The sequence below is a fragment of the Macrosteles quadrilineatus genome, unplaced genomic scaffold, assembly GCF_028750875.1.
Source record: "Macrosteles quadrilineatus isolate MER2022 unplaced genomic scaffold, UCM_ALF_1.0 Scaffold_4__1_contigs__length_99947679, whole genome shotgun sequence".
Classification (NCBI taxonomy): domain Eukaryota; kingdom Metazoa; phylum Arthropoda; class Insecta; order Hemiptera; family Cicadellidae; genus Macrosteles; species Macrosteles quadrilineatus.
Window position 1 is genome coordinate 89,654,347 of NW_026542597.1, and position 27,815 is coordinate 89,682,161.

General features: G+C 36.9%; 1 protein-coding gene across 1 annotated transcript; it reads right to left on the minus strand.

Moving 5' to 3' along the window:
- Window positions 1-898: 898 nt before the first annotated feature.
- LOC128993130 (collagen alpha-1(XI) chain-like) lies at window positions 899-24,202 on the minus strand. The gene is made up of 27 exons (XM_054416888.1): window positions 23,997-24,202; window positions 23,443-23,565; window positions 21,262-21,424; window positions 20,438-20,623; window positions 19,666-19,872; window positions 19,419-19,493; window positions 19,112-19,222; window positions 18,560-18,820; window positions 17,819-18,016; window positions 16,646-16,951; window positions 15,802-15,963; window positions 15,494-15,538; window positions 13,098-13,151; window positions 12,354-12,506; window positions 11,432-11,683; window positions 10,160-10,321; window positions 9,724-9,885; window positions 8,841-9,057; window positions 7,996-8,156; window positions 6,596-6,865; window positions 6,064-6,225; window positions 5,351-5,566; window positions 4,231-4,463; window positions 3,679-3,896; window positions 2,708-2,892; window positions 1,875-2,087; window positions 899-1,111 (listed from the first exon to the last, which is right to left on the minus strand). Exons 2-27 carry the CDS (start codon window positions 23,490-23,492, stop codon window positions 968-970), a joined length of 4,566 nt encoding a protein of 1,521 aa, XP_054272863.1. The 5' UTR covers window positions 23,493-23,565; window positions 23,997-24,202; the 3' UTR covers window positions 899-967.
- Window positions 24,203-27,815: the final 3,613 nt, after the last annotated feature.

The window sequence follows — 27,815 nt, forward strand, 5'->3', positions numbered from 1 at the left end:
ATAAGGAAAACATACTTAGTCTATTTCAGCACACTACACATATTCAAATTGGCTTCAGATTTTAGAATAGGGTGAGAAGTTTACTTGCAGTATCTAAATTCAATGTTAATGTGTTCTCACTAGATTATACACCCTATATTATATTTAAGAAGGTGTTATGGTCATTATAGGTAATATGTTTGTTAAGGTGTGTGTTAAGATTATGTAATTTGGGCCTTGTGTAAAAAAGCACAGATTTAGATTAAGTAACAGTCTTTACTTTTGCATATAAACATGGAAATTACATTGTATACGACAATTTTTTAGTAAGACATCTACAGTTCTTCAGCAAGAGCAATAAGTCTAGGTTTTAGTTTTTCTGAACAGCTTTGCGTTAATAACAGTTTAGTGGTGAAAAATGTTGCTAACTTTTAAAGAAAGGAAATTGTCATTTTTGCCTTAACAAATCTAAACAGTAAACATGGTTATACAAATGTGTTCCTAGTGGCTAAAAACAATTTATTATGACTGTTAGATTGACAGAAAAAATATTAAATCAACACTTTATCGATAATTAGTTCAATTGATACTTTACAATCCTATACCTTAACAATTAATTTTTAAAGTAGCGGATTTAGATACAACCGTACTCATGCTTCAACTTTGGTTAGTTCACAATTTTAAACAATTTCCAACAGTTTCTACTCTTCTAAATCAACTTATTACTGTTTTAGGATTCACTTAATTTTACTATACCAACATTATTGTTATGTTTTAACTCGTCTAAGAAATTTCAATTTATGATAAAACTTAAAAGGCAACCAATATCAATAGAAATTATTGTTTTAAGTGTTTTTTAAGTGTTAAAAAAAATCACAATGCATTGATAAAACATTAACAATCCACTATAAAATGGCAGTGCTTCTTTGGTTTCTGGCAGTTTTATAAGTTTTAAAATTATCTTTAGAACTTAACACATCAGGACATCTCATTTGTAGCACACTGGGCCAACGACAAATCCAAAAGCTTGGTGGGGCAGACCATAATCCATCGGGTAAAAGTCCACGATCGGAACTTGTTCAAGAGTTTTAGTCCTCACTTCAAACACTGTTTCACTTTTTGATTTTCTCGTCTGAAACAAAATAAGATCATTACTGGTAATGAAATCACGTAATAGTATATTACGTTACTAGTCCTGAAATAAGTGTTTACCGGACGAGTGTGGGATCACCATACGAGTCCGGTACACACATTTTGGACGAGTTACGTACGATAGTTTACGCCATACAACTAAATCCATACAAATCCTTATATATTTCCACCAACTAAAGGTCTAAAAATCACTAGTCATGACCTCTAAGAGAGGTTATGTTTTTGTTTATAACCACTCACTTCCATCTAAATACAGTATAATCAGCTGATTGGTGTCCGGTAAAACTCATTGCAGTACAGTAGTACGCAATGAAACACCATTTGAATAAGCTGGCGGCAATCAGCTGTTTTCTGGACTAAATCCTTGCGTGGGAAGTTCGTCAAAATAATGTAGTGTGGCGTAAACAAAAATAACTAATTTTAAGTATAAACCAAAATATATTTCGCCCTTTTTACACGGTTGAAAACTGTACGGGTAAAATTTTAGTTGTGTTAAGAAGAGCATGAGGGCTTTCACATTATAGAGTGACGGCGACGGTGGAAAACCGTGCCATTTTGTAGCCACTGCCACTGAACCAGACAGCTGCGCTGTAGCCTGAAAGAGTTAAGATTTTCTAATACCTTGAGAAATCCACTAGCCTGATCCAAAGTCAATGACATAATTGTACATGGTGATTGTCAACAATTACAGGATATTTCATACAAATTAATTTTGATATGATGGTTTTTGTGAACTTCCCCACCTTGCATCCGTCAGTGATGATATTGGGCCGGTTGGACTCGTAGGTAAACTCTTGCTCATTATCTCCCATGAGTCGCAACGCCAGGTTGTGTTCGCTTCCCTGAAGTTCCCAGGCCACACTGTTGATACATGTGTAGGTGAAGTTCTGATAACCGACCTCGTGAAGCAGCCGGAGGAATGTCATCTGCACTATGCCCGTTGTCTCGTACGTAATCTGGGAAACACATTTTGAGTAATCATGAAAGTGAAGTGGATATGAGGAGGAAAAATGGTCTAGATGTAGCGGCACATAAGGGAGATAGAGAAAATAAGGATTTCTCAATACCCAGGTGTGGAAAAACATTTTTTAGATCATGAAAGAATTGTGGGGTAGGTAAATCAATTATTTATAGGTAGCAAAACGTAATTAAAGTAAGGATAACTCAATATCCATACGTATCTTCATGTATGAGCCATCTTGGTTTGGCAGATTCACATTGTATGCTCATCCTGGTTTTTCATTAGTTCTCTTATGTTGAGGTGTGGATCAAAATTTAAATTAAATTAGGTTGATTGGTAAAGCTAGTTGTAGACCTGAAGCAAGTATTTCGGGGGGAAAATAGGATTCTGCTATGATAAAAATTAACAAGTATATATTGAAAACTAAGTCTGGCTTTAACAGACCAATTTTTTTTTATGCTGACTGAAAACTGCTGGCTGGAATAAGTACAAGTTCATTACAAAGGATATAAACTTAATGACAACCATCCATCACTGATCCTTCATAGGTGTATGAAAAGACTATGAGGATCCAAAGTTTGCCTCAATCAAAGATTTTATCCATTCATCCCTTACCCTGAAGCCGCCTCGCAGTGTTGAGTACCATCCTCCCTGATCTCTCTCCCTGCGCCACGGAATGTTAGGCATCTGGCTGGAGTGGATGTCCGGGAAGATACAGGTCTCGCCAGCCGCAGACATGTTGCAGTACACGTAGATAGCGTCGTCCGGCATCCCTAGGTTTGGATCGATCCAGTACCAGCCTGTGGAAACAGATCAGTGGAGCCATTAGTGGAAAAGACAATGATTCTTGCGCGATGGTAGGAGATTGGATAAGATTTTTCTCACTGTGTGGAAAAAATAGTTACATAACATTGGGCGTTTTGTTATCCTAGAGGTTAATGTCTTGGAAAAGTTTCCAAAGGAGACAGTTTTGGAGAAAGACTGGTTTCATTCCTCTAGATGATTCAACAGTACAACAAAGGAAACATTCAATAGTGCACTCAAGTAAAGTCCAGCACTATTCGCTTTTCCTAACCCCCCTCACTTTTGTTCTCCCCTCGCCATCACATACTACAACGTGAATACTGGAGGAAGACCCTGTCCTCTGTGCGATAGGAGCTTCCACACAGTGCTTGCCGCTCAGGCTTTTCCATTGCTCATCACAAGTTCATTGGCCCTATCTTGTACGTAAGAAAGCACACTATATACTAGAGCTGAAAGTGCAGGGTCGTCTCATAAGCATGTTTCCTCTGCACCTTTTTTGGTGGGGGGGTGGGGGGGTTTGGGGTAATCCTACCTCTTACTACTTCGGCCTGTTGACCTTTTGTAGCACCCCACTGTACCTTACATCTCTGTGACTGTACAATCTGTATTGGGATAATTATTTACCTTTTTCAACTATTAGCCATATTTGCTAGACATGATAAGCACTAAGCAATGTGCATACCTAAATTGAGTAGACAAGTTTTTTCTGGCACTGTATTTAAATTGGAAATTTACTTCCTTGAGAATTAAAAAAAAATTATGATGTATATCAAATTACGTACCATCGGTGAACTGTGGATGTCCGTAAAACAGGTCCTTGCAGGTTCTTGCAGGATTGTCCTTTGTCCCGACAGGTTTACGGACTCGCTCGAGATCTTGTCTCATCGCGTAGATCGAGCTGTAGATGTCGATAAATTGAGGACCAGCCTCATGTTGCTCTCGTGTTTTCTTCTCCGATTTCCTTCTTTTGGCCTTCTCAGTTGAAGCTTCTTCTCCATCTCTTCAACAAAATTGTGTTTTGATCAGTAATACTCGCATAGATGGTTGTAAATGTAAGTTTAATTATTTTGCTCTTGTGTTGAATAAAGCACTCTTCAGAGCTCTAAGGATAAAAAGCGTTAATAAGAATAAACTTGTAAGTTGTAATACGGTAGTATTTTCCCTTGAACGTAGCATAGTAATTACCTCTGCCCCAACATTTTAGAAGCCCGGCTAAAGCTCTATATACTCATTTCCTGGATTTAAAGTCCAGCACTCGTGGTATGCTTAAACTTTAATAGTGTCAGGTAATAATAATTTTCCAAGAAGAATATACCCTATCAAATTCTACTTACTTTTCAGCAGACCTCCTGTACCGTCCACTAGGGTCTTCAGCGCCAAAGAGAAGTTCTGGAGGCAAGAGTGGCATCTCCGCTGGAGGCCCTGGAGGTCCGGGTGGCCCAGGGGGCCCCGGCTCACCCTTGTTGCCTGTGGGCCCGTCTGACCCCTTGGGCCCATGAGGCCCCTCTGGCCCTGAAGCTCCTGGGATCCCATCGTTACCCTTCAGCCCAGCTGGACCTGTGGGGCCCTAAACAGTCAGCTGTATTGAGCACTGCTGGTTGACAGTTTACTGAACAAACTGGAATTGAAAATCTTTCAAATTAAATAAATAAAATTAAGACAAAGAAGGAAGGATCGTCATGTTTAAAAGGGTTTGTATTTTAGATCAAAATTTGTAGATGAGAATTTAGGATTAGTTCAAAATCTACAGTTTATAGATACAAAAATACTAAGCCTCATCAGTTAATGTCAGATGGAAATACATGCGTCTGACATTTGATTCAACTGCAAATATCAACATAATTATCGATGGTCAAAACTATTCTTGGATTGAGTAATCATGTTTATGGTTGTAATTAATCAACATACTGGCTGGATAGCTCATCTGGTCGCCATAGGTATGCATGACCCGGTCTCAACGTCTGCAAGTATCGTTAAGTCCAAATGACTAAGGCAATCTAATTTCTAGTGAGTCGGTGGCTCAGTTGGTAGCGTCGCGGACTTCAGGCCCAAGGCAGCGATGTCGTGGGTTCAGATCCTGGTCACTGCCACTAAAATATATCAGTACAGTTCACCTTTGTACTGTACTGGCTCACTCCTTGCTTTGCTGTAAACGTTCCACGCACGGGTGGTTAGTCTATGTGGACGGGCAAATGCAAGGTTAAAAGAGACCGCCAACCTCTTAAAAAAATAATAACCAGGCTCTACAGTCTGCTACCACGTTTGTGAATAACAAAGGCAAGGGTTTCTGTGGATCTTAGGCAACAATTTTTTGCAGGTTAGCTGAGAAATCTGAACTGCCCAGTTCTAAAGTTTGCTACTTTATTGTAATGAAAGGCTTACAAGGATCCTTAAGACTTCCCTGTTGCTTTTGATTATCATTGCTCTTTGTAGTATTTCTATATCACCACATACCAGTTCTCCCTTGGTCCCCTCAGGTCCAGGCGTTCCTTTGTCTCCACAGTCCCCCTTCTCCCCAGGTTCCCCTCTTCCCCCGGGGGGTCCGATGTCTCCTCTATGCCCCTTCATCCCCCTCTTCCCTCGGTCTCCCTTTTGCCCCTGAGGTCCAGGGTCTCCTGGTTTTCCAGGAGGTCCATCATTCCCAGACTTTCCTGGGTTTCCAGCATCACCCTGGAATTTCCATATATTTTTATTATAAGACTTAACAAGGATAATTTTAGATCTATGTATTATATGGGAGTTAGGTTTTATTGTTCTAAATTACTAACTAGAAGCTAAAGATAATCAAAATTCTAGTATATATAAATAAATAATGGTTTCCAACATACTCTCGTCAAGCTAGATATCATCTGTTAGATATTATCTGTTAATAACAGATAATCATCTGTTAGATATTATCTGTTAACAGCACAGTATTTGTTTTCTTTTCCTACCACTATTATAGTCTGTCTTCAGCTCTATTCTATGCTTAGTCTTGTGTTCCTTTTACCTTTTATTGACTTTCTTATTTGCTTGATAAAAGATGAAACCATGGTTTTGAGACTATATCTGTGGCTAGTGTTTCAGGATAATTCATATAAAAAACACACCAAAATGTTCTATAAAACCAAATATGAATTTTTATATGTTGATGACAATTAATTATATTGACAAAAAGTTATAGTTACCGCAGGTCCTGGAGAACCTCGAGGTCCTGTTGCTCCCTGGGGTCCGGGAAGTCCCTGTGGTCCCTCAGGACCTGTCAGCCCGGAAGGTCCCGGAGATCCTTTGTCTCCCTTCTCTCCCGGGAGTCCTGTATTCCCTTGTTGTCCAGCTGGTCCTTCCGCTCCCTTACAAACAAAAACATTAACATATTCTATGTTTGTAATTTCGGGGAACCCACTGCAGTAATTTTACCAAACAACTCTATAAACATAAAAATTTCATCACTATCTTATTTTTCATTATTTTACTAAGGCCCTAATAAATTTTTCCACATAACATAGAAAAGACCATTATGCATAGGATGTGAAAAACTTATTCATCAAACACATCTCTATAACTAACTATCTTCAGGCAAGCAAAACTTCTGTAATCTCCTAACAAATTTAGTTAGCATAAAAATGATTTGTTATAGTGAAATTTACTCGATTGAGGCCCCTCTTTGATCCCTAAATGAGTTAACTCAAACACAGTGCTGCTATTGATTCTAAGACTCACCACTTTTCCAGGAGGACCAGTCAGTCCCATCTTTCCGGGAGGTCCTGGTTCTCCTGGAAGACCCGTTTCTCCGGGTTTTCCATCGTCACCGTCTAGTCCTCTGTCTCCTTTGGGACCCTGTAGTCCAGGTTCTCCAGGTGGACCTGGGAATCCTGGGGGACCAGCACTACCCTTGGGTCCCTCTGGGCCTACCCCACCTCTTGGACCCGGAGGTCCTTGGATTCCGGGTTTGCCTTCATCCCCTTTCTGTCCCGCTGATCCTTTTTCACCCTGAGGAAAATCAATTGAACTTCAGAAGATGAAGAAAACCAAAGGTTTCCTTAATAATAATAGGAATAACTTCAAATAACAATCAAGTAAGGGCTTTTCCTTACTTGATTGCTATTTGAAGTTATTACTTGACTTTTATAAAATTAATTGCATTTTGTTCACAAAATATTTGCCAATACTGTAGTGATATAGATGCCTAATATAAAAATGTTAAAATTGATTATAGTAGTCCTAAACATGGCAATAGAGAATAGATTGGTATAACATACAAATATTTTAAATCTTGGTATACGGCTAAAACTTAATAAACCGTAACATTAACATTAATATGGGCAGCAAAACGGAGGAAAACAAAATATACAATAAAGAATATATAAAAGTAAATGCATTTTTTTCATAACTTGATGCAACAACTAGTAGCCTACAGTTATAATTAATTTAATATTGTATCTCTATGTTTATAGCAATGACACCATGGGGAAAATATGTAAAGACGCAAATACATAAATTGCTTCAGAGTTAGACACTAACAATAAGTGACAAGACTGAGGAAAAAGTCACTGTGCAGCAAAGGTCATTGACCTTACTGCATTTTGTTATTGGGAATGGAACTTCCTTCTCATCATAGTGCAACACGTGAAATGTCATAAAGCACATGGTATTCATATCTGTTTATAGTAATCTCTTAAAGTGCACTTAAAAAGTGGTTTTAATGCCAAATTGGTGCCATATTCAGGTTGTACATGAATATTAATTATGTTTGCTATCCGCTGATCTTCTGCTGAGATCGTTACCTACTTAAAAAAAAAAAAACAGCACTTATTTATCTATAAACACTAGTACAATATGAACAAACTAGCTGGCCCGACAGACGTCTCCTGTCCTAATGTGGTTTTATGTCAAATGCTCTTCATTTTCGAGATGAGCTAGCTTGAAGATTACTAAAGGCACCAAAACAGTGGAAACTGAGATACCATGTTGAGGAGTTTAAAAAATGTTCAGTATTTCAGCAATCTGAAGGCTATAATACCACTATAAAGTTATTCAAGGAACAAAAAAAACCCAGCACGAATCTATTTTTTGTACTCAATCAATATTTCCCCATAATATTTGTAAGTTGTGTTACCAACATGTTTTCCATCACTGCCCGGGGGCCCGGGGGGCCCTGACTCTCCTGGCTGACCCTTTGCTCCTTGGGGCCCTTCTGAACCTGGGGGCCCTTGTATCCCCTCTACACCCTTCGGTCCTCTAGGCCCTGGCTCTCCTGGGGACCCTACTGCTCCAATGGGACCTGTGGTGAAAAAGATTTGGATTAACTGGTTAGTAGAAATGGTGAGGAAGAGCAAGTTTGAGTAGATAGAAACCATTTTAGAAATGCATAATTTGTTTTAACTATAAGATATTTGAGTTGCACAGAGTGTGATGGCCGCAAGAGTAACATAACCAAACCTCTTTTAGAAAAATCTCCGTATTAGCTAACAAAAAAAGGTTGAAAGCTGTATTTGTCATGCGTTAGTAGTCAAGCTTAAAAATACTACAGTTGGGCTTTTGTTTGACCAATGACCAATGGCTATACTCGGTTCACAAAATTAAGGCAGTTGAGAATGAAAACTAGTAACAACGGTATGTGAATGACTTGTCAGGACCAGATGGATATAAAGTCAAGAATGAACCAGTGGATTAAATCTTTACTCTACATCCATTACTGGTTTTTATTAGTTTTTTTACTTATTTTGAATTAACTGTTTTACCGAATTAATGTTCGTGTTCTTATGTCTGTCTACTAAAGTGAATCGACAACATTCTGATGAAGTAATTGTCACATTCTTTGGTATACCTAAAGATGACTTCTTGAAAGTCAAACTAGTTGCGTAATTAGCAGCATTTTGGATAACAGCAATGCAGGTATCTACACTAATTCAAATATTCAATGTAATCTGGAGGCTAACATAAAAAATGAAATAATGTTTGTTACCTTTGGGGCCTAAATCGCCCATTTCTCCCTTGGACCCTGGTGGGCCTGGAAGGCCCTGCGGTCCAGTAGCTCCAGGGGGCCCCGTTGTTCCGGGAGGCCCCTCTTCTCCCTTCACGCCTCGTCTCCCTATGTCTCCCTGAAGTCCTTTTTCTCCTGGAGGTCCCACGGGACCTGGTTCTCCTCTTAAACCTTGCTGACCTTGAGGTCCTGAAGGTCCCTAGAAATAGGTCAAAAAGTCAAAGAGATAATTTAACACAAAGTAGACCAAAAAAACATAGCATAAAAGTGATAAAGGTATGAGAACAGAACATTTAATATATAGCATATAAAACGAATTAAGAAATGCTAAAAAAGTCCACTGGACCCTGATACGTAGAAGATTGTATCCTTGCTTTATGTTGTAAAAACTTTCCTGGTATACGTTTTTGTTTTGGAAATTCTAATTTTTTTAAGATTATTATCTAGGTATGTTAAAAAACAAGGATTTTAAATTGATTGGATTTGAAATCATAAGGAAACAAAGACAGTATCAGATTTGCAATCCTTGTAGTAAAGGTTTCTAAGAACATACCAAACATAGTTGTTTGCCCAAGCTGTATTTGCTGTAACAGTTTTTGAAAATTTTAAAACTTTAATATACAGTTGGTTAAATCATGGCACATTAAAAAGTTCAAATTACAATCATAACCATTTTCGTAAATTTTCAGCACAAACTGCAAATGGATTAATATTTATTTGTGGTAGTTTTTTCTTTAAGTAATAAAATAAAAGGTACATAAAGGTAACAAGGCTTTAACAGTTTAAAGTTGTCAAGTGAATAATTAATGCTCTTTTATTAAACAGTTAGCATTTAAGCATTTTGTGCAAAAACACGGAAAGTTACCATTTCTCCCTGCGATCCTTTGAATCCTTTCTCTCCCGGGGGACCTATATCCCCCTTGTCCCCGTCTTCTCCAGGAGGTCCCATGGGTCCTGGAGGTCCGGGCAGTCCTCTCCCACCTGGAAAACCATCTCTCCCTGTCGGTCCAGGAATACCAGGATCTCCCTGTAGGAAGATTGAAAAGCAATATTATATCTTCTGTTCTGAGTATCTGTATGAGATTACATTTTTTACAAAATTTAATAGCCAAATTTACCTATCTCTTTGTGAAGTTAAATCTAATGTCCTGTTGCATTATTAGAATGGTAGATTAATAAAATAGGTGTAAACAATTTGCCCTTGGTCGGATCAAAGAAAGAAGACAAAGTTCTTTCTCTCTTAGTTACAAAACAGGGAGAACAATATGGTAGTTTGAACAGTAAATCAACTTTGTACTCACCCTGTCTCCCTTAGCCCCACTCGCCCCTGGTGGTCCCTGGGGCCCCTTGCGACCCTCAGGCCCCGGGGGCCCCTCCCTGCCATGCTCTCCTGGGGCCCCCTTCTCTCCCACGTGGCCTGGGGGCCCTGGAGGGCCCATCTCTCCTTTCAGACCTGGAGTTCCCTGTTACAATGTTATAAATTAATAATCAGTTAGTTATCAGCATACTGAAATTAACACAAGGAAACTTCGAGGACATTAAAAAATTGGAACCACTCTCCCAACAGAGGACATAACACAACGTTATAATACAGCTTATGAAAAGAAAAGAAGCTTATGAAAAGAAGCTAACACTGAATCAGTCATAGCTATGGTTGTGTTGAGAAACCTTGTTAAAGATTAACAAAAACCCAGTGAGCCAAACGGTCTTCAAGGCAGGGGAAATTTTCTGATATACAGTGTGTAGCATAGCTGTTCATGAACAAACATCAATCAAGCATCATATAACCAATATATTTTTTGCATAGTTAACTGAAGTAATCCAAATTAAAAGAAATCCAACTTTAATTCTGTTGTTATCCTGTAGAACAATAATGAATAAAAGCTAGCTACCTTTGTTGGCCATATGATTGTAAGATATCAGAATTCCTATTTTCATGCTTTTTTCGAGTAAAAAGTACAGTACCAAAGAAACTAGTTTGTTTCTTATTTAAAATGGTTGCGATCACAGAGAGGTAAAGTACAGAGGAAACATTCAATGGTCCACTTAAGTGGTGGACTCTAGCACTAGTTGCTCGTGTCCAGGGCACCTCCAACACCGCCCTCCCCCCTCGCCTACATGTACTATCAAAATCGTGCTCATGAAAGACCCTTAGCCCAGTGCAATAGGAATTTTTGCACAGTGCTCGCCGCTCAGGCTCTTCCTTGCTTGTCGCAAGTATATTTTCAGCACAACAAACTAGATGTCAGAGCGCGCAGTCATCCCATAAGCAAGTTCCTCTGTACCTTACTTCTCTGTGTTGCAACATATATTATGAAACTTAACATACATTGTAAGCCCTTAGTACTGTAATACAAAAAATTCAGGAAAAATTCTTAAAATCCACCATATTCAAACTCAGCTGCAGTTTTTTTCTGCCTACAATCATATTTTCAGTTTGCACTACAATCCCCCAACTCCATTATGTAGAGTACCGTACTTCACATCTAGTCTGGAAGTTTAAGTACTTAACTATTTGTCAGATTATTCATTTAAATATATTCCATCAAACATTACACAACACAACAACTTACGGCAGGTCCGGGAAGTCCTCTCTCCCCAGGGAACCCAGGTAGTCCGGAGGTTCCAGCAGGTCCCTGTTTCCCAGATTCTCCGGGAGGTCCTGGAGGCCCATCCTTTCCACTGTCTCCGGGTGGTCCAGTGTCTCCCGGAACTCCAGGACTTCCTGGAGTACCAGCCTCTCCTACAGGACCTGGTTCACCTACAGGTCCAGGAGGTCCTACTACTCCTGGAGCACCTGTGGGACCAACGGGACCTGGCTCTCCCTGGAATAAAATTAAGCATTTTGTGAGAATTTTGTATACATGGTTATGGGTAGTTTCAATACTAGATCAACTCGTGTATTGGGCGTTTAAATACACTAAACAAAGCTAAACCTATTATCAAGAATACTCCCAAGAAATGGTACTGTATTATTATTTTGTATATTGAGCATACCACCAAGTATATTTCTTATTCCTACAATTAATCTAGAATGTGAAATTGATTTTTTTATTAGCTAATGCAGACGTGATTGCTATTCGTTTGGAAATAAATTTTACACTAAGATATTTTCTAGTTTAGAGTTAGAGTGAAATACATCAAATACTGAATTTTTTTCAGAGAGAGAAGTATTCCTCCTGGCTTAAACAGTTAAATATAAAAGTTGTCGATCATTGACATCATGATCAATTCTGGCATTACTTTACTTCAAACTCCACACAGATAAGGGTAAAACTAGGCCCTATGGACCTCGTTAAATAGTTTTTAACAAGAACATCTGATTCATCTAACACCCAAGACAAGTTACCTAAGTTCAAATTCCTTAAAAGGAAAAAAACCGTCTCTGACCTTTATCTCATACAGCTTATACAGGAAAGAGTATAGTTATTCCACATATTTTATCTTAAAACTGATTGCTAAACTAAATCTTATTAGGTATCGAGATTAACTTACTGGTGGTCCCCTCTCGCCAGGATGTCCTGGAACACCGTCTTTCCCAGAAACTCCTGTTGATCCTGGAGGTCCGATGAACCCTCGAGGTCCCTCTACTCCCTGGGGACCTCTCTCTCCCAAGGGACCTGGAGGTCCGGGCTGTCCGGTGTCTCCCTGTTGAAAAATCAGAAAGATTAATGAAATGTTTGTGATTTGTACCAACTGATTATAAAATGTTTTGAAATGTAATTTGTAGAGTGTACCAATACATACCGCTAAGATAAGTAATTTCTTTCAGACTTATGAAACAGCTTTGTAAATAATTACAATCGAGGTCTTAAGAATAAAACAGATTCCTAGATGATTGAAGAAGGGTAAGGTCAATCTTAACATTAAAGATAAATAATCTTCAACTGTGTGTATATTGGAAGGTCTAAGTTTATTAACAAATTATGTTCTTTACGTAGTATAATTTATTAACATTTACTCAAGCACAATGTTATTAAAAAATAGAAACCAATTGCACCCTTTAAGTTGACAAAACTCACTTTAAGTTAGACAAAGTTACAGAAGCATGATTTTTTCTTACTTTATTTGCTTTTTGTTTGATGTGAAATGCATTGATATTTCAGAAGTTTGTGGGTAAAATTGTAACACATCTCTTAATAACATGAAGAGTATATCCATCATTGGTTCAAATATTGAGCAACGTTTAGTTGTGTAGGGACATGGAACTTGAAGGGTAACAAATTTCCAAAAACTCACCTTTGGTCCAGGGGTGCCTTCAGTCCCCATCCGGCCTCTTGCTCCTCTGAAGCCCTAAAATAGAAATATAAAATTAGTTACTAATTTGGAGAGAAAATCCCAACTGGTAACCACATTTAAAAAAAATCAACAAATATATAAAACAATACCTACATGATTAATTTATCAATCTTCATCATAATCTGTAAACATATAAAAGAAAATATCAACAAACCCCTGCAATAACTTTGATTTAACTGTAAACAGTCACTGGGATGTCCCTGACTATTTTTTTTTTCTCTCTGAAAACCACTGATGGTAAAACATCAGCCTTTAAAAAGACCCAGTTTGTTGTATAGTAGGTGCGATCTATTTTCTAGCACACATGACCCTGCACATAACCCCTCTCTTAGTTTTTGAAAATTTGCCCTATAGAGAATTGCAAACTGCCCCTATAGGATTGCCAGTGACGTATTTTGAGCCGGAACATGACAAGGTAACGGGGCTCTCACCCTAATTTAAAGAAATTTTTTTTTAATGTTTCTAAAATGCAGCCTGTGTTTTTCTGGGACGATGGTAAGTATTTCCCCACCTACCAAACAATTTAGAACTACATCGCTCGCTATTACCTTAGATGACATGGTATGACCTATATTCAGGACCGATTTACTTTTTTATTAAGGTTTATGAGTACTGTATATCCTTATAAATTACATAGAATTAGGACCAAGTCATGCTTTCATTCTGCCTGTAAGAAAAACATACTTTTTTTCTTAGTCGTACATTAAAGAGCAATACGAAATAGAAAACAAAAGTAGGTGAAAATGTGTTTATTTGTATTTTATGGTTACCTAATTGGGGTTTGTTAAACCAAACAGAATTAGAACCGAGTTCTATCTTCCATTCTGCCTGGCGGGGTACGGCCCTTGAGGGAACCATTCCGGCATTCGCCTAGGTGAGGAAAGAAACCGTACAAACTCTCCTCAGAATGGCCGGTCTGATAGTCAGACCTCCCGAATGTGAAACAGCGTGATGCTACCTCACTCGGTCAGATTAATACTATTACAAAGTTACTTAATACTAAATACATAATTTACCTAACACTATACAAAAAATACCTAACCTAGCTACATAAGATACTTATTACTAAAGGATCTGTCCTAATGGTTTCTTCCTCCGCATTCCTAAAGGCCTTGGTATTATCCATTGCTACAATTCTTCCCCAGTGAGATAGATAATTCAGTTCTTCATCTCTTCAGTTTATTCCTTCTGAAGTATTTAGATGATCCACCGCATTTTCCACATGTAAGGTAATCATGTTCTTCTTTGCATGTTTCTTCTTCTGGTTCCCCACATATTTTGCCACAACTCCTTTGGAATTTTGTGCTTAGTAATCTTCTTATGCTTACGCTGAGGATCATCTTGTTAATGAAGTCTACATCAAGTCCCTTGCATTGTTCCATTTCTATCTTTCTCCGGTTGCTTACTAGTTCTGCAAGATTGCTGATTGGAGCGATGGGGACCAGCCAATGGACAAACTCTCTCCGTATTCACCAAAACTTATTCTGCAACTGCTTGATCACACTCTTCGACTCTTCAGAACGTTGATCAATTGATATTTTCCAAATTTAAACCACAAAATTTCAACAGCATCCTTCTTGTGTCTGTAATTTGATTTGTTAATAAATTGTTTCCATGGAAACATAAATAGCCTTGACTGTGATGGTTACTTTCACTCTACTTGGTTGCCATAAAATGTAATAACATACACCCCACATGTTTATCATCCACAATGTCAAAGGATAAGGTGACCCTGTCATTGACCCTGCGTTTACCGAGAACTGTTTCCCCAATAAAAAATATATACTGGGAGGTCCCAAGTGAGGGCTCGCTGTCAGGGAAATACATCCCCGGGTCGACTACTTTTACACCAATAATCTCAGATGGGAAGTTTAAACCTATTCTTATATTACTCACACTCAGATTGAACAAAACCATTAAAAGAGAAACTAAGAGTTGTGAAAAATGTAAATGCTACGTTGTGGGAAAACACACCTTGTTAAAAACAGACCACAAACCTTTAGTAATTATTTTGACTAAATGAAATCACCTAACCATCAAAGACTAACACTTCGTCTGAAGTAAGTAAATTGTGTTTTACTATCTAATGAATTAAAATAATTCTGTATTTGTTATTGTTTAAGATAGAACCAGTAGTAGAAAGATGGTTCAGAATCCATATACGTCGATACTTACACCTATCTAAAAACTAAAAAAGATAGGCTTCTTAATCAAGAAATATCCCTTAGTATTGTATAATTCCCTTCACTAAAAGCCATACAAGAACTTTTTAAATTTACATTAGAGTGTTTGAAATTTATCCATTGAAAAAGTGTTGTAGACATTTTTTCACTCACCCTTGGTCCTACTTCGCCTCTTTCCCCACTGAGTCCTGAAGTGCCCTAAAACAATAAATAAATAACAAAATTAACACAAATAAAAGTAACAGAAAATATGAAAACAACAAATTAATGTCTTTGTTGCCTTATCAGCACACCTAGGAGTCTGGAATTGTTAAATTGACGAATATGATTAAAAATCCAAACTGAATGAATTCACTTAGTTATAAAGTCTGATATTACAACAAAAACATGTTCAATCCATGGAATTTCTTATGGTTTTGTAAATGATCTCACTTATTCCACACCATTAAAAATAATCTCACCCTATCTCCCTTTTCTCCCGCTTGTCCTTGCTTGCCTTCCGCTCCCTTATCCCCTTTGTCTCCGGGAGGTCCAGGATATCCGGGAAACCCTGGTTGTCCAATCTTTCCCTTCTCTCCTGTAAATCCTGGTGGTCCTGTTTCTCCCCGAGGACCTTCTGAACCCTGTAAAGTTGATATTTTAGAACCTCAATTAAATAGTTTAAATATATTTAAATAGTTTAATGACTATAACTAAGTTAGTATATGGTACCAATTGGTAAAAATAACTAGGCGTAAAATGTTACACTTTTACTGTACGTACTATAAAACAGTTATGATCTTCAGATACTCTAAATATGACAGTCATTCTAAAAGTCCACACCGATCAACAAAATCCACAACAGATAACTACATAAGAAATACCTAGATCAAAAATAGAAATAAAATTAAGGAATAAATCATTCTTCAAAGAAATATGCAGATAGTTTAGTTTAATTAAGAGAAAATTAACATGTTAACATACCCCTTCGGATTTGCAAACATGGCTCTTTGAAAGGAAACCCTACTCCCTCAAAGAATTAACTTAACTGGCATAATCTTTATTGTGAAGAAGATTTACTTCAGAAATATGCCTTGTGCATGAAAACATTGTATTTCTTGATGAAATTGAATTCTCATCAATTTATGATGCTTTAAAAAAAAAGTTTAATGTTAGATAGTAACAAGACCAGTGTTTGGACCGTTCCCTTGTAAATTGTAGACAAAAATACAAATTACAAAAATAATAAAAACTAATAAAGTAAAACGATTTTCTGAATACTATTAAAATAAAGCTTAAAGAGTTTATTCTATAACCATTCCTCACCTTTGGTCCCTCAGGGCCCTCTATTCCTGCTTGTCCTGCTGGCCCGGAAGGTCCAGATTCTCCTTTGACTCCCATTTCCCCTTTTTCTCCTTCTGACCCTTTGTCTCCCTTGTCTCCTTTCTCTCCTGGAACTCCTCTTTTCCCCTCATCCCCCTTCACTCCCCTTGCTCCGGGAAATCCCACAGGACCCTGAACCCCTGCTGGTCCCAGGTCTCCTTTCGCTCCTGTAGGACCTGGGTTTCCCGGATGTCCTGGTGCGCCATCTGCTCCTGGCAATCCGGGTAGTCCTGGTTTTCCTGTTGGACCCTGGACACAAATTATAATTACATATTGTTTTAGTAGTATTATCTATATATTAATAGGCAAGGATGTTTCTTTAAAACCTTTTATCTCAGCTTGTGTGCATCGTAGGGAAAATCTACGCATACTGTTAGAATGATATTTTGCTGTAGATGTGCAGAATCCCTTTATAAATTAAAATGGGCTCAAAACAAGCACAAAAATGACTTTAAAATAAAAAAATAAACTAGCACAGATCTTATGGTTTGCCATGCTGGTGACAAAATAACAACGCAATATAAACAGAAAATCAAAACAAATGGAAGAAATTCCAATCACATGTTTTATTTGCAGTCTGGGGTGAAAATAGAGAAGTCCTGTACATTACATATTTTTGGTCAAGTTTTTGACCACTGGACGACCTCTAGTTATAATCAATTTATGGGATTTATGTTTAATTTAAACAAACTTAAAATTTGTGAGATATACCATAATACACACACTTTATTTTTAAACCTCCGCCTTTACTTTAAATGTTAATGTTTAATAACATATTACAGTCACAATTCTTTTAGGGCTCAAACAACTTAAATACTATCACAGTAATAATTAATTCAAAAGAGAATTCACTTGAAAGTTGAAAACCCAAGTTTGAAGTAGGAAAGGAACGCCTCTCAAGAGGAATTCAAAGTTTGTTATTACATTTTCAACAAAAAAGCTTTTATATCTTGTGTTTGTTGTAATAGTTCAAAAAATAATGTGAAACGCAATAGTAAGGCCTATTGATAGTGTTAGGGCTAGAGTTGGTTTACTTTTAAATTGTTGAACAATAAACTTTAAACTTATAGAAAAATATGAAAATTACAAAAATGTTTATTGAAGAAGCTTACTCACGGCCAGTCCCGTAGGTCCCAGCTGTCCGGCAGGACCCGGAGGTCCTATGGGTCCCAAGGGTCCAGATTGTCCTGGTGACCCAGGTTGACCTGGTGGACCACTGTTCCCCTTAGGTCCCTGAGGACCCTCTGCTCCCGGGATACCCGGAGGACCCGGCATACCTGGGAATCCACGTGGGCCCATGAATCCTCTGGCTCCCTAAACATATGTGTCAATGTTGAAGAATCAATACAAACAAAGGTGGATACGGTACTTGTTTTATCTAGAGTAAAGTCACTATTTTTTTCGATCGTACAATATTTAATTCAGCAGTCTTTGATGATTGAACTTAACAAAATGGTCGTGACTAAAGAAACAGCTGATCGTAGTCAGTAAAAAGATTAAGAAGAATCCCACTCTTTTTTACCCTCATCCCTCACTATTTTGTTTGCTCATCCTAAACTCATATTAGGATTACAATATGTCTGGATATCCCAATCTCAATTGTTAGTTTGGTAAGAATAATTATTAACAATACAGATTAGTAGTTAAAAGACCAAGGACTACCATTAAGTTTCCTGATTGTCGTTTCCTTTATAATATTCCGGCTTAAGTTGGGTTTACGTAATAATCCTGTGTCGAAATATTGTAAATCTTGTTTTCTTTTCTAATCATGTAAGACCATGACTGCAATAATCCCTCAAATAATATAAATTAGATTCACCAAAAATGAACTCTTTGAACAGATGTACAAATACCTACCATTTCTCCAGGTAGTCCAGGCAGACCCTGTGGTCCCTCTTCACCTTGCATCCCGTCGTGTCCAGGAAGTCCCTGGGCTCCGGCTGCTCCGGTATGGCCCCTCTCCCCTTTCTCTCCTGGGAGTCCGGGTTGTCCCAGTGGTCCTTGCTCTCCCTTGACTCCTGGAGGTCCTGTTTGACCTCTCTCTCCGTCTCTTCCTGGTCTCCCCCGCCGTCCTTCTCTACCTGGGGGACCTGCTACTCCCCTATCTCCTCTCTGGCCCTGAAATAAATATTTCAACATTCAAGAAATATATAAAAAAATAAGTGATTTGCTGGATGAAGGTGAGTCAATTTTTGGAATTATTTGTAACCATTAAGTAATATAAAAACATGAATTCTACATACGTGAATTCAGATAAGCTAGTTAGTTAGGTTGTTTTTATTTTTATAGTTAGCTGGTGTTTAAAAACAACTATGAAATGATAATTAAAACCGAATTAAAACAAACTAGGTTGTAAAAAAATTCAATATTTTCTAATGTTTTCTAATGAGACACTGCTTGTTTACTTACAGGTTCGCCACTGTCCCCTGGTTCCCCTTTAGGCCCCTCAGGCCCTGGTGGCCCGTCCCCTCCAGGCACCCCTGTAAGACCCATGGGGCCCTCACTACCCCTTAGCGCCATCTGGAGGAAACAAGACATTTAAACATCAAAAGACAGTTATCATAATGGTATCAGGAATCCGGACAAATTAGAAATTTAAATTCATGCCTTTAAAGTAATGCTGATTGTTAAATCGTTGAAATTCAATATTATGTATTATCATAGTTTTGGGATAGTATGGTTGAATTATGTGTATTGACATCATGGCTTAGCTTACCAAATGCTGTGAGAACATAGAGCGAACCATGTCCGAGAGGGATTCTGGGCCTTTCTCATTGCCTTGTACACTCATCTGTAACCAGAGACTTAAAGTTGATAACAAATCATTGTACATGAATCCAACATAGATGTAAATTTAGATATAATAACAACATAATAACTTTTTCTTTTGAAGAATCTTATGTAACGTACAATTAACAAGTTGTAGTAGTAGCTTCAATAAACATAACTATTACAGCACTCACAGGAATCATAAACACATTGCCAGGTGGTCCAGGTATTCCATTTGTTCCGGGCAGCCCGTCTCTCCCAGGATCCCCCTTGGCTCCAGGAAGTCCTGGAGGTCCGGGAGGCCCCGTGTATCCTCTAGGTCCTGGGGATCCCACAGGAAAGTAGGATCCTGTTCCGGACCCTCCTTGAAATGTTCCTACTGCAATGTCATAGCTTCCTGGCTAGAAACAAATTTTATATATTTGTATAAAAAAAAAGGATGATGGACTTCTATTTTAGTTGAACGGCTGAACATGTTTTAGGGAAAGAAGAGAATTCGTTAGCAAAAATTCACCTAGAAATGTCCCTGAATTCAGAAGACCTAAAGCAAGATAGTCACCACCCAATCAAGTAGTAATTTTGATCCAAACAGCAACCATGCACTGACCAACCATGCACCAGCATTTGCACTGATGAACTGATCATAAACTGTGGCCGCCACAATCAGAAGGGTTTCTTAAAAGTTCAATAACGTTAACTTAATTCTTATTGTGATTAAGGTCAAGGTACTTATCAATCTTAAGCAAAAAATAAATTAAAACAGGATGATATAAATGAAAGGGATTTAATTTAAATTCTTACTAAACTGTTGAGCACTTTTGTAAACTGTTTAGTATATTATCAATCTTTATGAAATTTCTGACACTTAATTTGCAAAAAACTTCACTTTTTTAAACTATGCAAATAACAGAACTCAATATTCCCTTAAAAATTAAGTAACCATTCGAGAACCACCTTTGTACTCACAGCCGTACTGTTAGGATAAGGCGAAGGCGTTGTTTCCGAGTTGTCTTTGTAATCCTCATTTTCCTCTTCTTCTTCCTCTTCTTCCGTGTCGTCAGAGTCGAGGTAATCACAGTCTCTAGCATATCTGTCGCAGAGTGTGTACGCTGCGTCTGGCGTCTGTCCTATCTTCAGTGTCTCTACGTCTCCCTGAGCAAGTCACCAATATTGAATGCTTATTGATACTTACATAAACAATCTTATTTGTTTACCTTGTTGAATATTAATTTGTTGCAGTTATTTTAACTCAAGATCAGCTGGTTTAATAGATAAACCTAGATTGCATCTTGTGCTAGTAGTAAAAAAGTCTGTGATACTGGTAGTACATTTCACTACTAGTCCCAAAAGTAACCCATATCAAGTTAGGTTTTTGAGCACAGCGAAGCCAATCACTGAAACAAATGTCAAGCCCTGAACAGATCTTTCGTGACAAATAGTGAGCGATAATTTTCATCTCAATACTTGCACACATACACAAAGCAACTTTTTTATAAATAATAAAATACTATTCCATTGTCCAGTTCTGTTTAAAGTTTTCATAGGATTGGTTTGCAGTTTATTTTAACGCTTAACAAATAGTTTTCATGATAAAGTAATAAATACATCAGTGCTTCTGTTAAGCTAAACAAAAACTTTGTTTGATGGGGTCAAGAAAATTTTGTTTAAAACGTTTTGGTTGTGCAAAGAAAGCTTAGGAAGGGCAAAGTCATATGTTTTTATATTTTGGAAATTGACCAGTAGATATTTCTGTATATAGAGTGATGGAAAATTTTAAAATATTAGGTAACCTTAAAAAATCCTTCATCGAGCAATTGTTGGCCGTAGAAGAGAACTCCGTCGATGTTCAGAGCCCCGCCGGAACCTCGAGGAAGTGGTTGACTCAGGGTTGTGTTGCAGTCCATCACCATGGAAACAGAATCACCTTTGACACCAAGTCCCAGGCGATGCCAACTGTGGGGAAATGTAGAAGATATTATAGAGAAAACCATTTTTTAAATATTTTAAATTTTATTTGTATTCCTCCTCTAGCTAGATTCTAACCTTGAATTCTTTTCCACATTACTTCAGGCTAGGTCCATACAGGGTTACGTCATTATAACTTGGATAAAATCCATTGGTGATCGGCGGGATTTGAACCTGGGACCTTGGTAACCGAAATCCTACGCTCTACCACTAGACTATTTCGGTAAGAGAAACATTACCATCAACAATTGTTAAGATGAAGCGCTACTGGGCGTAACTCCAAATACGGAATACAATGGGTACCTATAGAATTGTGTGATACCTTTTTTTTTAGGGAGAGGTGGGAAAATGCATTTATGCACACAGGTGGCTAGCCTGTAGTGTGGGACTCCAACGGGCTTAAGGCCCAGAGACTACCCACTAAAAACCTCCTCTACTCTTCGGACACTAGCCTGGGAACACTTGTCGCACTTCATCAGAACTAGGCCGAGTTTGCCTACGCCCGAGGGGCTTACGCCGTGTCTAGCCGTTTATTTCTTATAAAATCTAGACTGTGATCCGATCTAGATCGTTCTTTTTAGCCTGAAGGACATTCCGAACAAAGTGCGACCAACAGTCCCAGTTGTCCTCACCCTTCAGCAAGGTCTCACAAATCGATTCAATCGACAGCACCCCAAGATGTTGAATGGCCTCCTGGCGAAGCATATCCCATCGTGGACAGCGGAAAAAAGTGTGTTCCCTTTTATGTAATGTTCCGTTTTAGGTATGTGTGATACCTTGTGAAGTTTTGTCACTAAAAAGATCAGCTGTTTCTTTAGTGAGGACCACAAGGATAGGTAATTAAAACGAGGATGAAAACGCTAAAATAAGATTTAACTTAACTAACATTTATTTACTACTCTTGTTTTAATATTGATGCAGTCAGTTAATATTTATAACCTTGATCGTAATGCTTATTTCATATGCAACGATTAATTGCACTCAATCAAATATTCAAACGCAACATTATACCGACACTGACTGTTCACTATTCATTGGTTTACGATGTAATGTCTGATCAGCAACTGTTTTATGTGATTATTGCGTTGCGGATGAACTCTACTCTGTTCAGTAGTTGGTATTAATAGAGAAAACATTAGTTAATAAATTAAATTAAATAAACAATCAATTAAAATTTGATCTAATAATCAACACTTTAGTAAATAAGTCAAAACTAAATAAGATTTTAAGCTAATTTTCCTACAGGGAAGTAGGTAGCTTTAATGTAATTTTCCTTGTGTACAATATATTAAACGATAAAAAATACATTCTTTTAGACTAAATGGATCAGCTTTAGACAATTAATAATGTCATAGATAAAACATACTCCCTTAGTAGATTTATCATCCATAATGGAACAGCTGAAGTCAATTTTATTGTTAGTTCATGTACGGTTTATGTAGAGGTCGTGTTTTGTTTACAATTTGTTTCCCGTTATTACAGCTATTTAAAACCTTGTTTAAACAAATAATACGATCTAATCATAAACAATAACTTGTCCCCTAGTTATATAACCAAACAGTAAAGCACAAATCAAGAAATTAACCCTAAAATAATGGAAACAAAGTTTCATCGCCACTAGCGCCTTTGTGTCACGTACATGAACTAGACACGAAAAACGTGCTTCAGAATTTACAATGGGATGAGAAGTCTACTTGTGTTGGTTAGTCTATGATTATGTCTATGTAATGTGTCTATGTTAATTTTAATAATGTATGTATGGCTTGTATTTGTTCAATACCTGTTTATTGTAATGTAACCAAACTACTTGAACCAAAAACGATTCTTTGTTTGTCAATCAATGGTTCGTTAAAAACAGTTTATTTGTAAACTTTATGTTTGTCTTTTTTATTACTAAAGATCCATCAAGCTAAAAGCAATAAGTTGAATTTTAAATTACATTCATGGAACCTGTCAACTATTATTCCAATATGGTATATATAAAACAATAGATAACTTGTGTCGACCTGTTATCGTTGATGTCTGCCTGGAAGACAATGTTCACTCCTTCCTCCATGTTGTTGTCTCTGTAGTGAAGAGTGACAGAGTCATCATCTGTTCCTAGAATAAGCTGATCTGTGCCTGAGTCACTGGAACAAGAGTAGAAGTAATTTCGGAGGGTAAGACCCTTTCCCTCCAAAAAGTTATGAAATAAAAAATGCAACCAAGCGAAATACAACCTTTTCTTAATAATTCAAACAGCAAATAGTATACATTTTCTTGAAATTGCTAATTTATTAATCCATAATTGATTTATTCTAAAAAAAATTGTGGGACCCAAAACAGACCCTTGAGGAACACCAAATTCAAGAGTTTCTGAGTTTCATTTTTGTAATCACTGTTTTTTTTTTTTTCTACGCCAGTGACATTGAGAGTTACGAGAGATAAATGTTCAGTTGGATGTGCCGGGGATTGAACCCGTCCCTCCCGCACCGAAGTTCGAGTTGTTCCGACTGTTCTTTGCTATATGCCAAATCTTTAGGTGAGTTTAAATAGTCCAAGAGTTGTAATGAAATGTTACCTGTAAAGACTAAAGAGTGTTGACTGAGACGTGTTTGGTGCGAGACGGACGACAGCGAGGATAGAGAAGTCTTCAGGGAAACTGTGAGGGAAGATCTGCCGGGAGTTGACTCCTAGAGGGCCCTCGGGGTCTGTGAGGCGGTACCCAGGTTTGCCTAGGGCTCCACACCGACCCACGACCTGTGACACCTTCGCTTGACCCGTGGACACCCCCAGGGCTGCCAGCAGGTCCACCGGGTCACCTGGAACTTTTGAGGATGGTGAGGGAAATTTGAAACCATGGAATTAAAAAGTACTAGCAAACCCGTTGTGGCTTTGCTCACAAAAATTTAAATTAAAAAAATAAATGTTTAATATGATAGTCACAAAAAAAAAACACATATTAGGGTTAAATCTATTTATGATAACTTAATTTAGTTAAGCATGTGTGACTAACGAAGTTAAAACTAAGGGAAAAGTCTCCATTTACAACATTACTCTTTAAAATTTAGTTTGTAATTTACTTCATCCAGTAATACCAAACTTAATCCACCAAATACTTGGACTCTGATTTTACAACAACATACTTATCATTCTGCAATTGCATGATTGTGGCATTGTCAATATCCTATCTAGTTAGGAACGGGTGGGATTGCACTTATCAAAAACTTGTGATCTTCTTTCTTGAACACCACTTATAAATATTCCTTAAGTGATAAAAGAAGGCAGGTGCTATCCCCTCTAATGATGGATTAAACTCGTTAGCAAATAATTATGACATATTCTGAACATGTTAAATAAATATGTTATTAAACTATAGAGAACACACAGATCTTAAAACCCACAACAAATAGAGTCCAGCCCTACACATCTTCATTTTTAATTCATTTACCTATTAAAAATGTTTTATGGAGTAAAACACCTTTTCAAGCCACAAAGTGTATATTTTTATTTCACCCAATAAAATATAACCGTTCCCTTGATTAATACAGTAGAACCTCGCTAATCCGTCACCTACAATTTAGTAGGCTATTGCAATGATGATAATTATTTTACAGTAGTGCAGATTCAAAAGTAATTCATGTGTTCAAATGTAGACAAACATTTTCTCCATAAGAATAACGTAGGAACTTTAAAAGCCACTGGAGCCTGTTGAAATTTCTTGAAAACGCTTCTTATTGCACACCTAGAGGTTGATTGGAACCTCCATGCCAATTCCTGAGTTTTTATGGCTTGTAGTTTTTGAGATATAGTGATCAGTGAGTCAGTGAATGGTATTTGACTTTTATAAGTATATATTGTAATAACAAAATATTACATTAATTAAGCAGAAAGGTGCACACAAAACACCTCCAATCAAACACAAAGGAGTTGTTTTTTCATTCCCCCCTAAGGGGAACAACCAGAGTTTTAAATTGAACAAAGCAAAAGTTCTGATACTTTATTCAATGTTTTCAGCTATTGATTGAAGATACCCCCTTTTTCATTATTTTTTACTTAATACAGAGTAAAATTACTAGAAATATTGGAAACACATGTTAACTATTGTAAAGGCACAAACAAAACCTCTAAATTATCGGTTTTTTTTTGGTAGGGGGGAGAGAAAGTAAAAATCAATATTATTCTCTTTAAGAATTAGTAAAATAATAAAAACCCTATGTGGTTTGGCCCAAAAAGGGTGATATACGATATTGATCTATAAGAAAAATTTTCAACAGAATCAGTGTACTCCATAACCTTGCTAAAAGGTTTTAGAGTTACATAAGGTAAGTAGTTTATACATTCATAATCTTTATAAATTTTGAAATAATGCTGGTTTTTGAGTATTTTTTTTATCTCTACAGCATTTTTATGTAGTTTATCACTACACAAACGTGTTGTTTGTGTATATGTTTTATTATTTTTAAAGAAAATATTGTGATTTTTAAAGGCAGGAGAATTAAGTGGTATTCCCTTGAAGACACGGGAAACTCACCTTCTCTCAAAGGGCTTAAAATTGTCTTTTTGATTTCTTGTAACTAAACAGAATTTAAACCTATTTGAATTAGGTTAAACAAAACAATCTATTTAGGAATTTTTTCTTGTCCTCTAGTAGAACAATTACAGAGTAAAGTGTACTAAATATTTAACACTTAATAAAAGAAACATTCAATCGACACCAAACATAGACGCCAAAACATGCATAGGATTTCAAAATATGAGAATATATGAGTATAAATTCTGATGCATGTGACTGGTTTATATAAACAATGACGTTTAAAATTACTGACCTATAGCAGGTAATATTGTAACGCATCGACCCAAACAACTTGTCAAGAATTTCTGTAGTCTTTATTACCCGCCTGCCCTCTGTCAAACTTGATACTTTCAATCTGAGTCTCAACAGTGAATCTGGGCGGTAGCATTTCCTTAAAGTTCTTCCTCCTTCACATTTTTATAAATTTGTTTGGTATTTTTTCTTGGAGGTGTTTGAAATGTCATTGTAGGGTTTCAATGGTTTTATAAATTGAATTTAGGTATCATGTGTTTTATTTTTACGTTTCACTTTACCCATTTATTTTATTCCATAATTTATTTACAAGCTTCAAGCAACATCGATTTATTGACATGTGAACATTTTTATTAAACTTTAACTCATTTAAAGACGATTCAAAAGATTAGAAAAAATATCAGTTGATTTAAGAAAGGTGTTAATCAGGACCATCGATGTATATAACCGATATATATAATCGATGATCAGGACAACACTTAAGAATTAAATCGGTTGATTGTTAATAGTTTGATAACATTTGTAATCACAATTTATATCTCAGATTTGTCACTATTTTGATGTCAAAATAATCACATGAAATCTGAAATTTTGCGATTGTGTACATGTAATTTTTATATCATTAGGAAGATAAAATTTCATTGTTCCTTGGAGTCTGATATTCTAACTTTTGTCTGTCTTTCGTACTTTCTTTGATATCAGCTGTTTTATCATAATGTTTAAACATGTTGTCAACGTGATTTTTGTCAATGTGTTGTCAACAATAATTGTCTAACTGAGGCGTCGAGAGGCCAAGGGAGATATGTGACTTTTAAAAAAATGTTGTCATGGTAACGGGTTTTGTTAAAAAAGGGTGGAATTTCAACAAATAATTCACTTATATCCCTTGGCCTCCAAACTAAACACCTAAGAGTTGGAAGCCAAGGGGTATAAGTGAATTTATTTTTATTTTATTTTTTATGACTATGAAAAAAATACAATGACATTTTTTTTAAAGTCACATATCTCCCTTGGCCTCTCATTAATATTAACCTCAAATTGTTACAACACTTTGTTAGGGAAAAAATCCTGTTGTAAACACTGAAATACTGTTAAAGACAACGAAGTACTGTGAGAATGCAATGTTTATTTTAATTGTTGTAAACATAGGTGTAAACGTGGCGGAGGAGGCGTATTCAACCATGTTATTTTTGGTTTAATTATAAAACCGAATACAGCTGTCCTGTCCAAAGTCCACATTAATATTTAAATAGATAAAATATTTAAATTGATTTTATTTAGATAAAAAAACACTTAGGCATACAATTCTGCTTTTAAAACCCAATGTCCTTCAGACGATTAGGTATAACATTTTGATATAAAATTATGTGGGAACCTACTACTTATAGTCATGCCAAGTATTATAATTTGTAGAATGGGATAAGGGTCGTTCAAATTCGGAAGAGTATAGGTAAGTTTTGTTGGGTAGAGGGAAGGTGTTTTACAAAGTCATGTTTGTACATGAGCTCAGACTTCGCCATATTGCAGCTTAAAGGTAACGGTTCCTCCTCTAACCTTCATCCGAAAACATGG

What these genes read in the sequence shown, in the direction of transcription:
- LOC128993130 (XM_054416888.1), bottom strand. Translation starts at nt 23,492, where the DNA reads ATGGAGGAAGGAGTGAACATTGTCTTCCAGGCAGACATCAACGATAAC. An exon ending in TACAGGAGGTCTGCTGAAAA is followed by an intron (nt 3,897 to 4,230) that starts GTAAGTAGAATT and finishes ATTTTGTTGAAG; the next exon opens with AGATGGAGAAGAAGCTTCAA. An exon ending in TCATCACTGACGGATGCAAG is followed by an intron (nt 1,112 to 1,874) that starts GTGGGGAAGTTC and finishes ATTTTGTTTCAG; the next exon opens with ACGAGAAAATCAAAAAGTGA.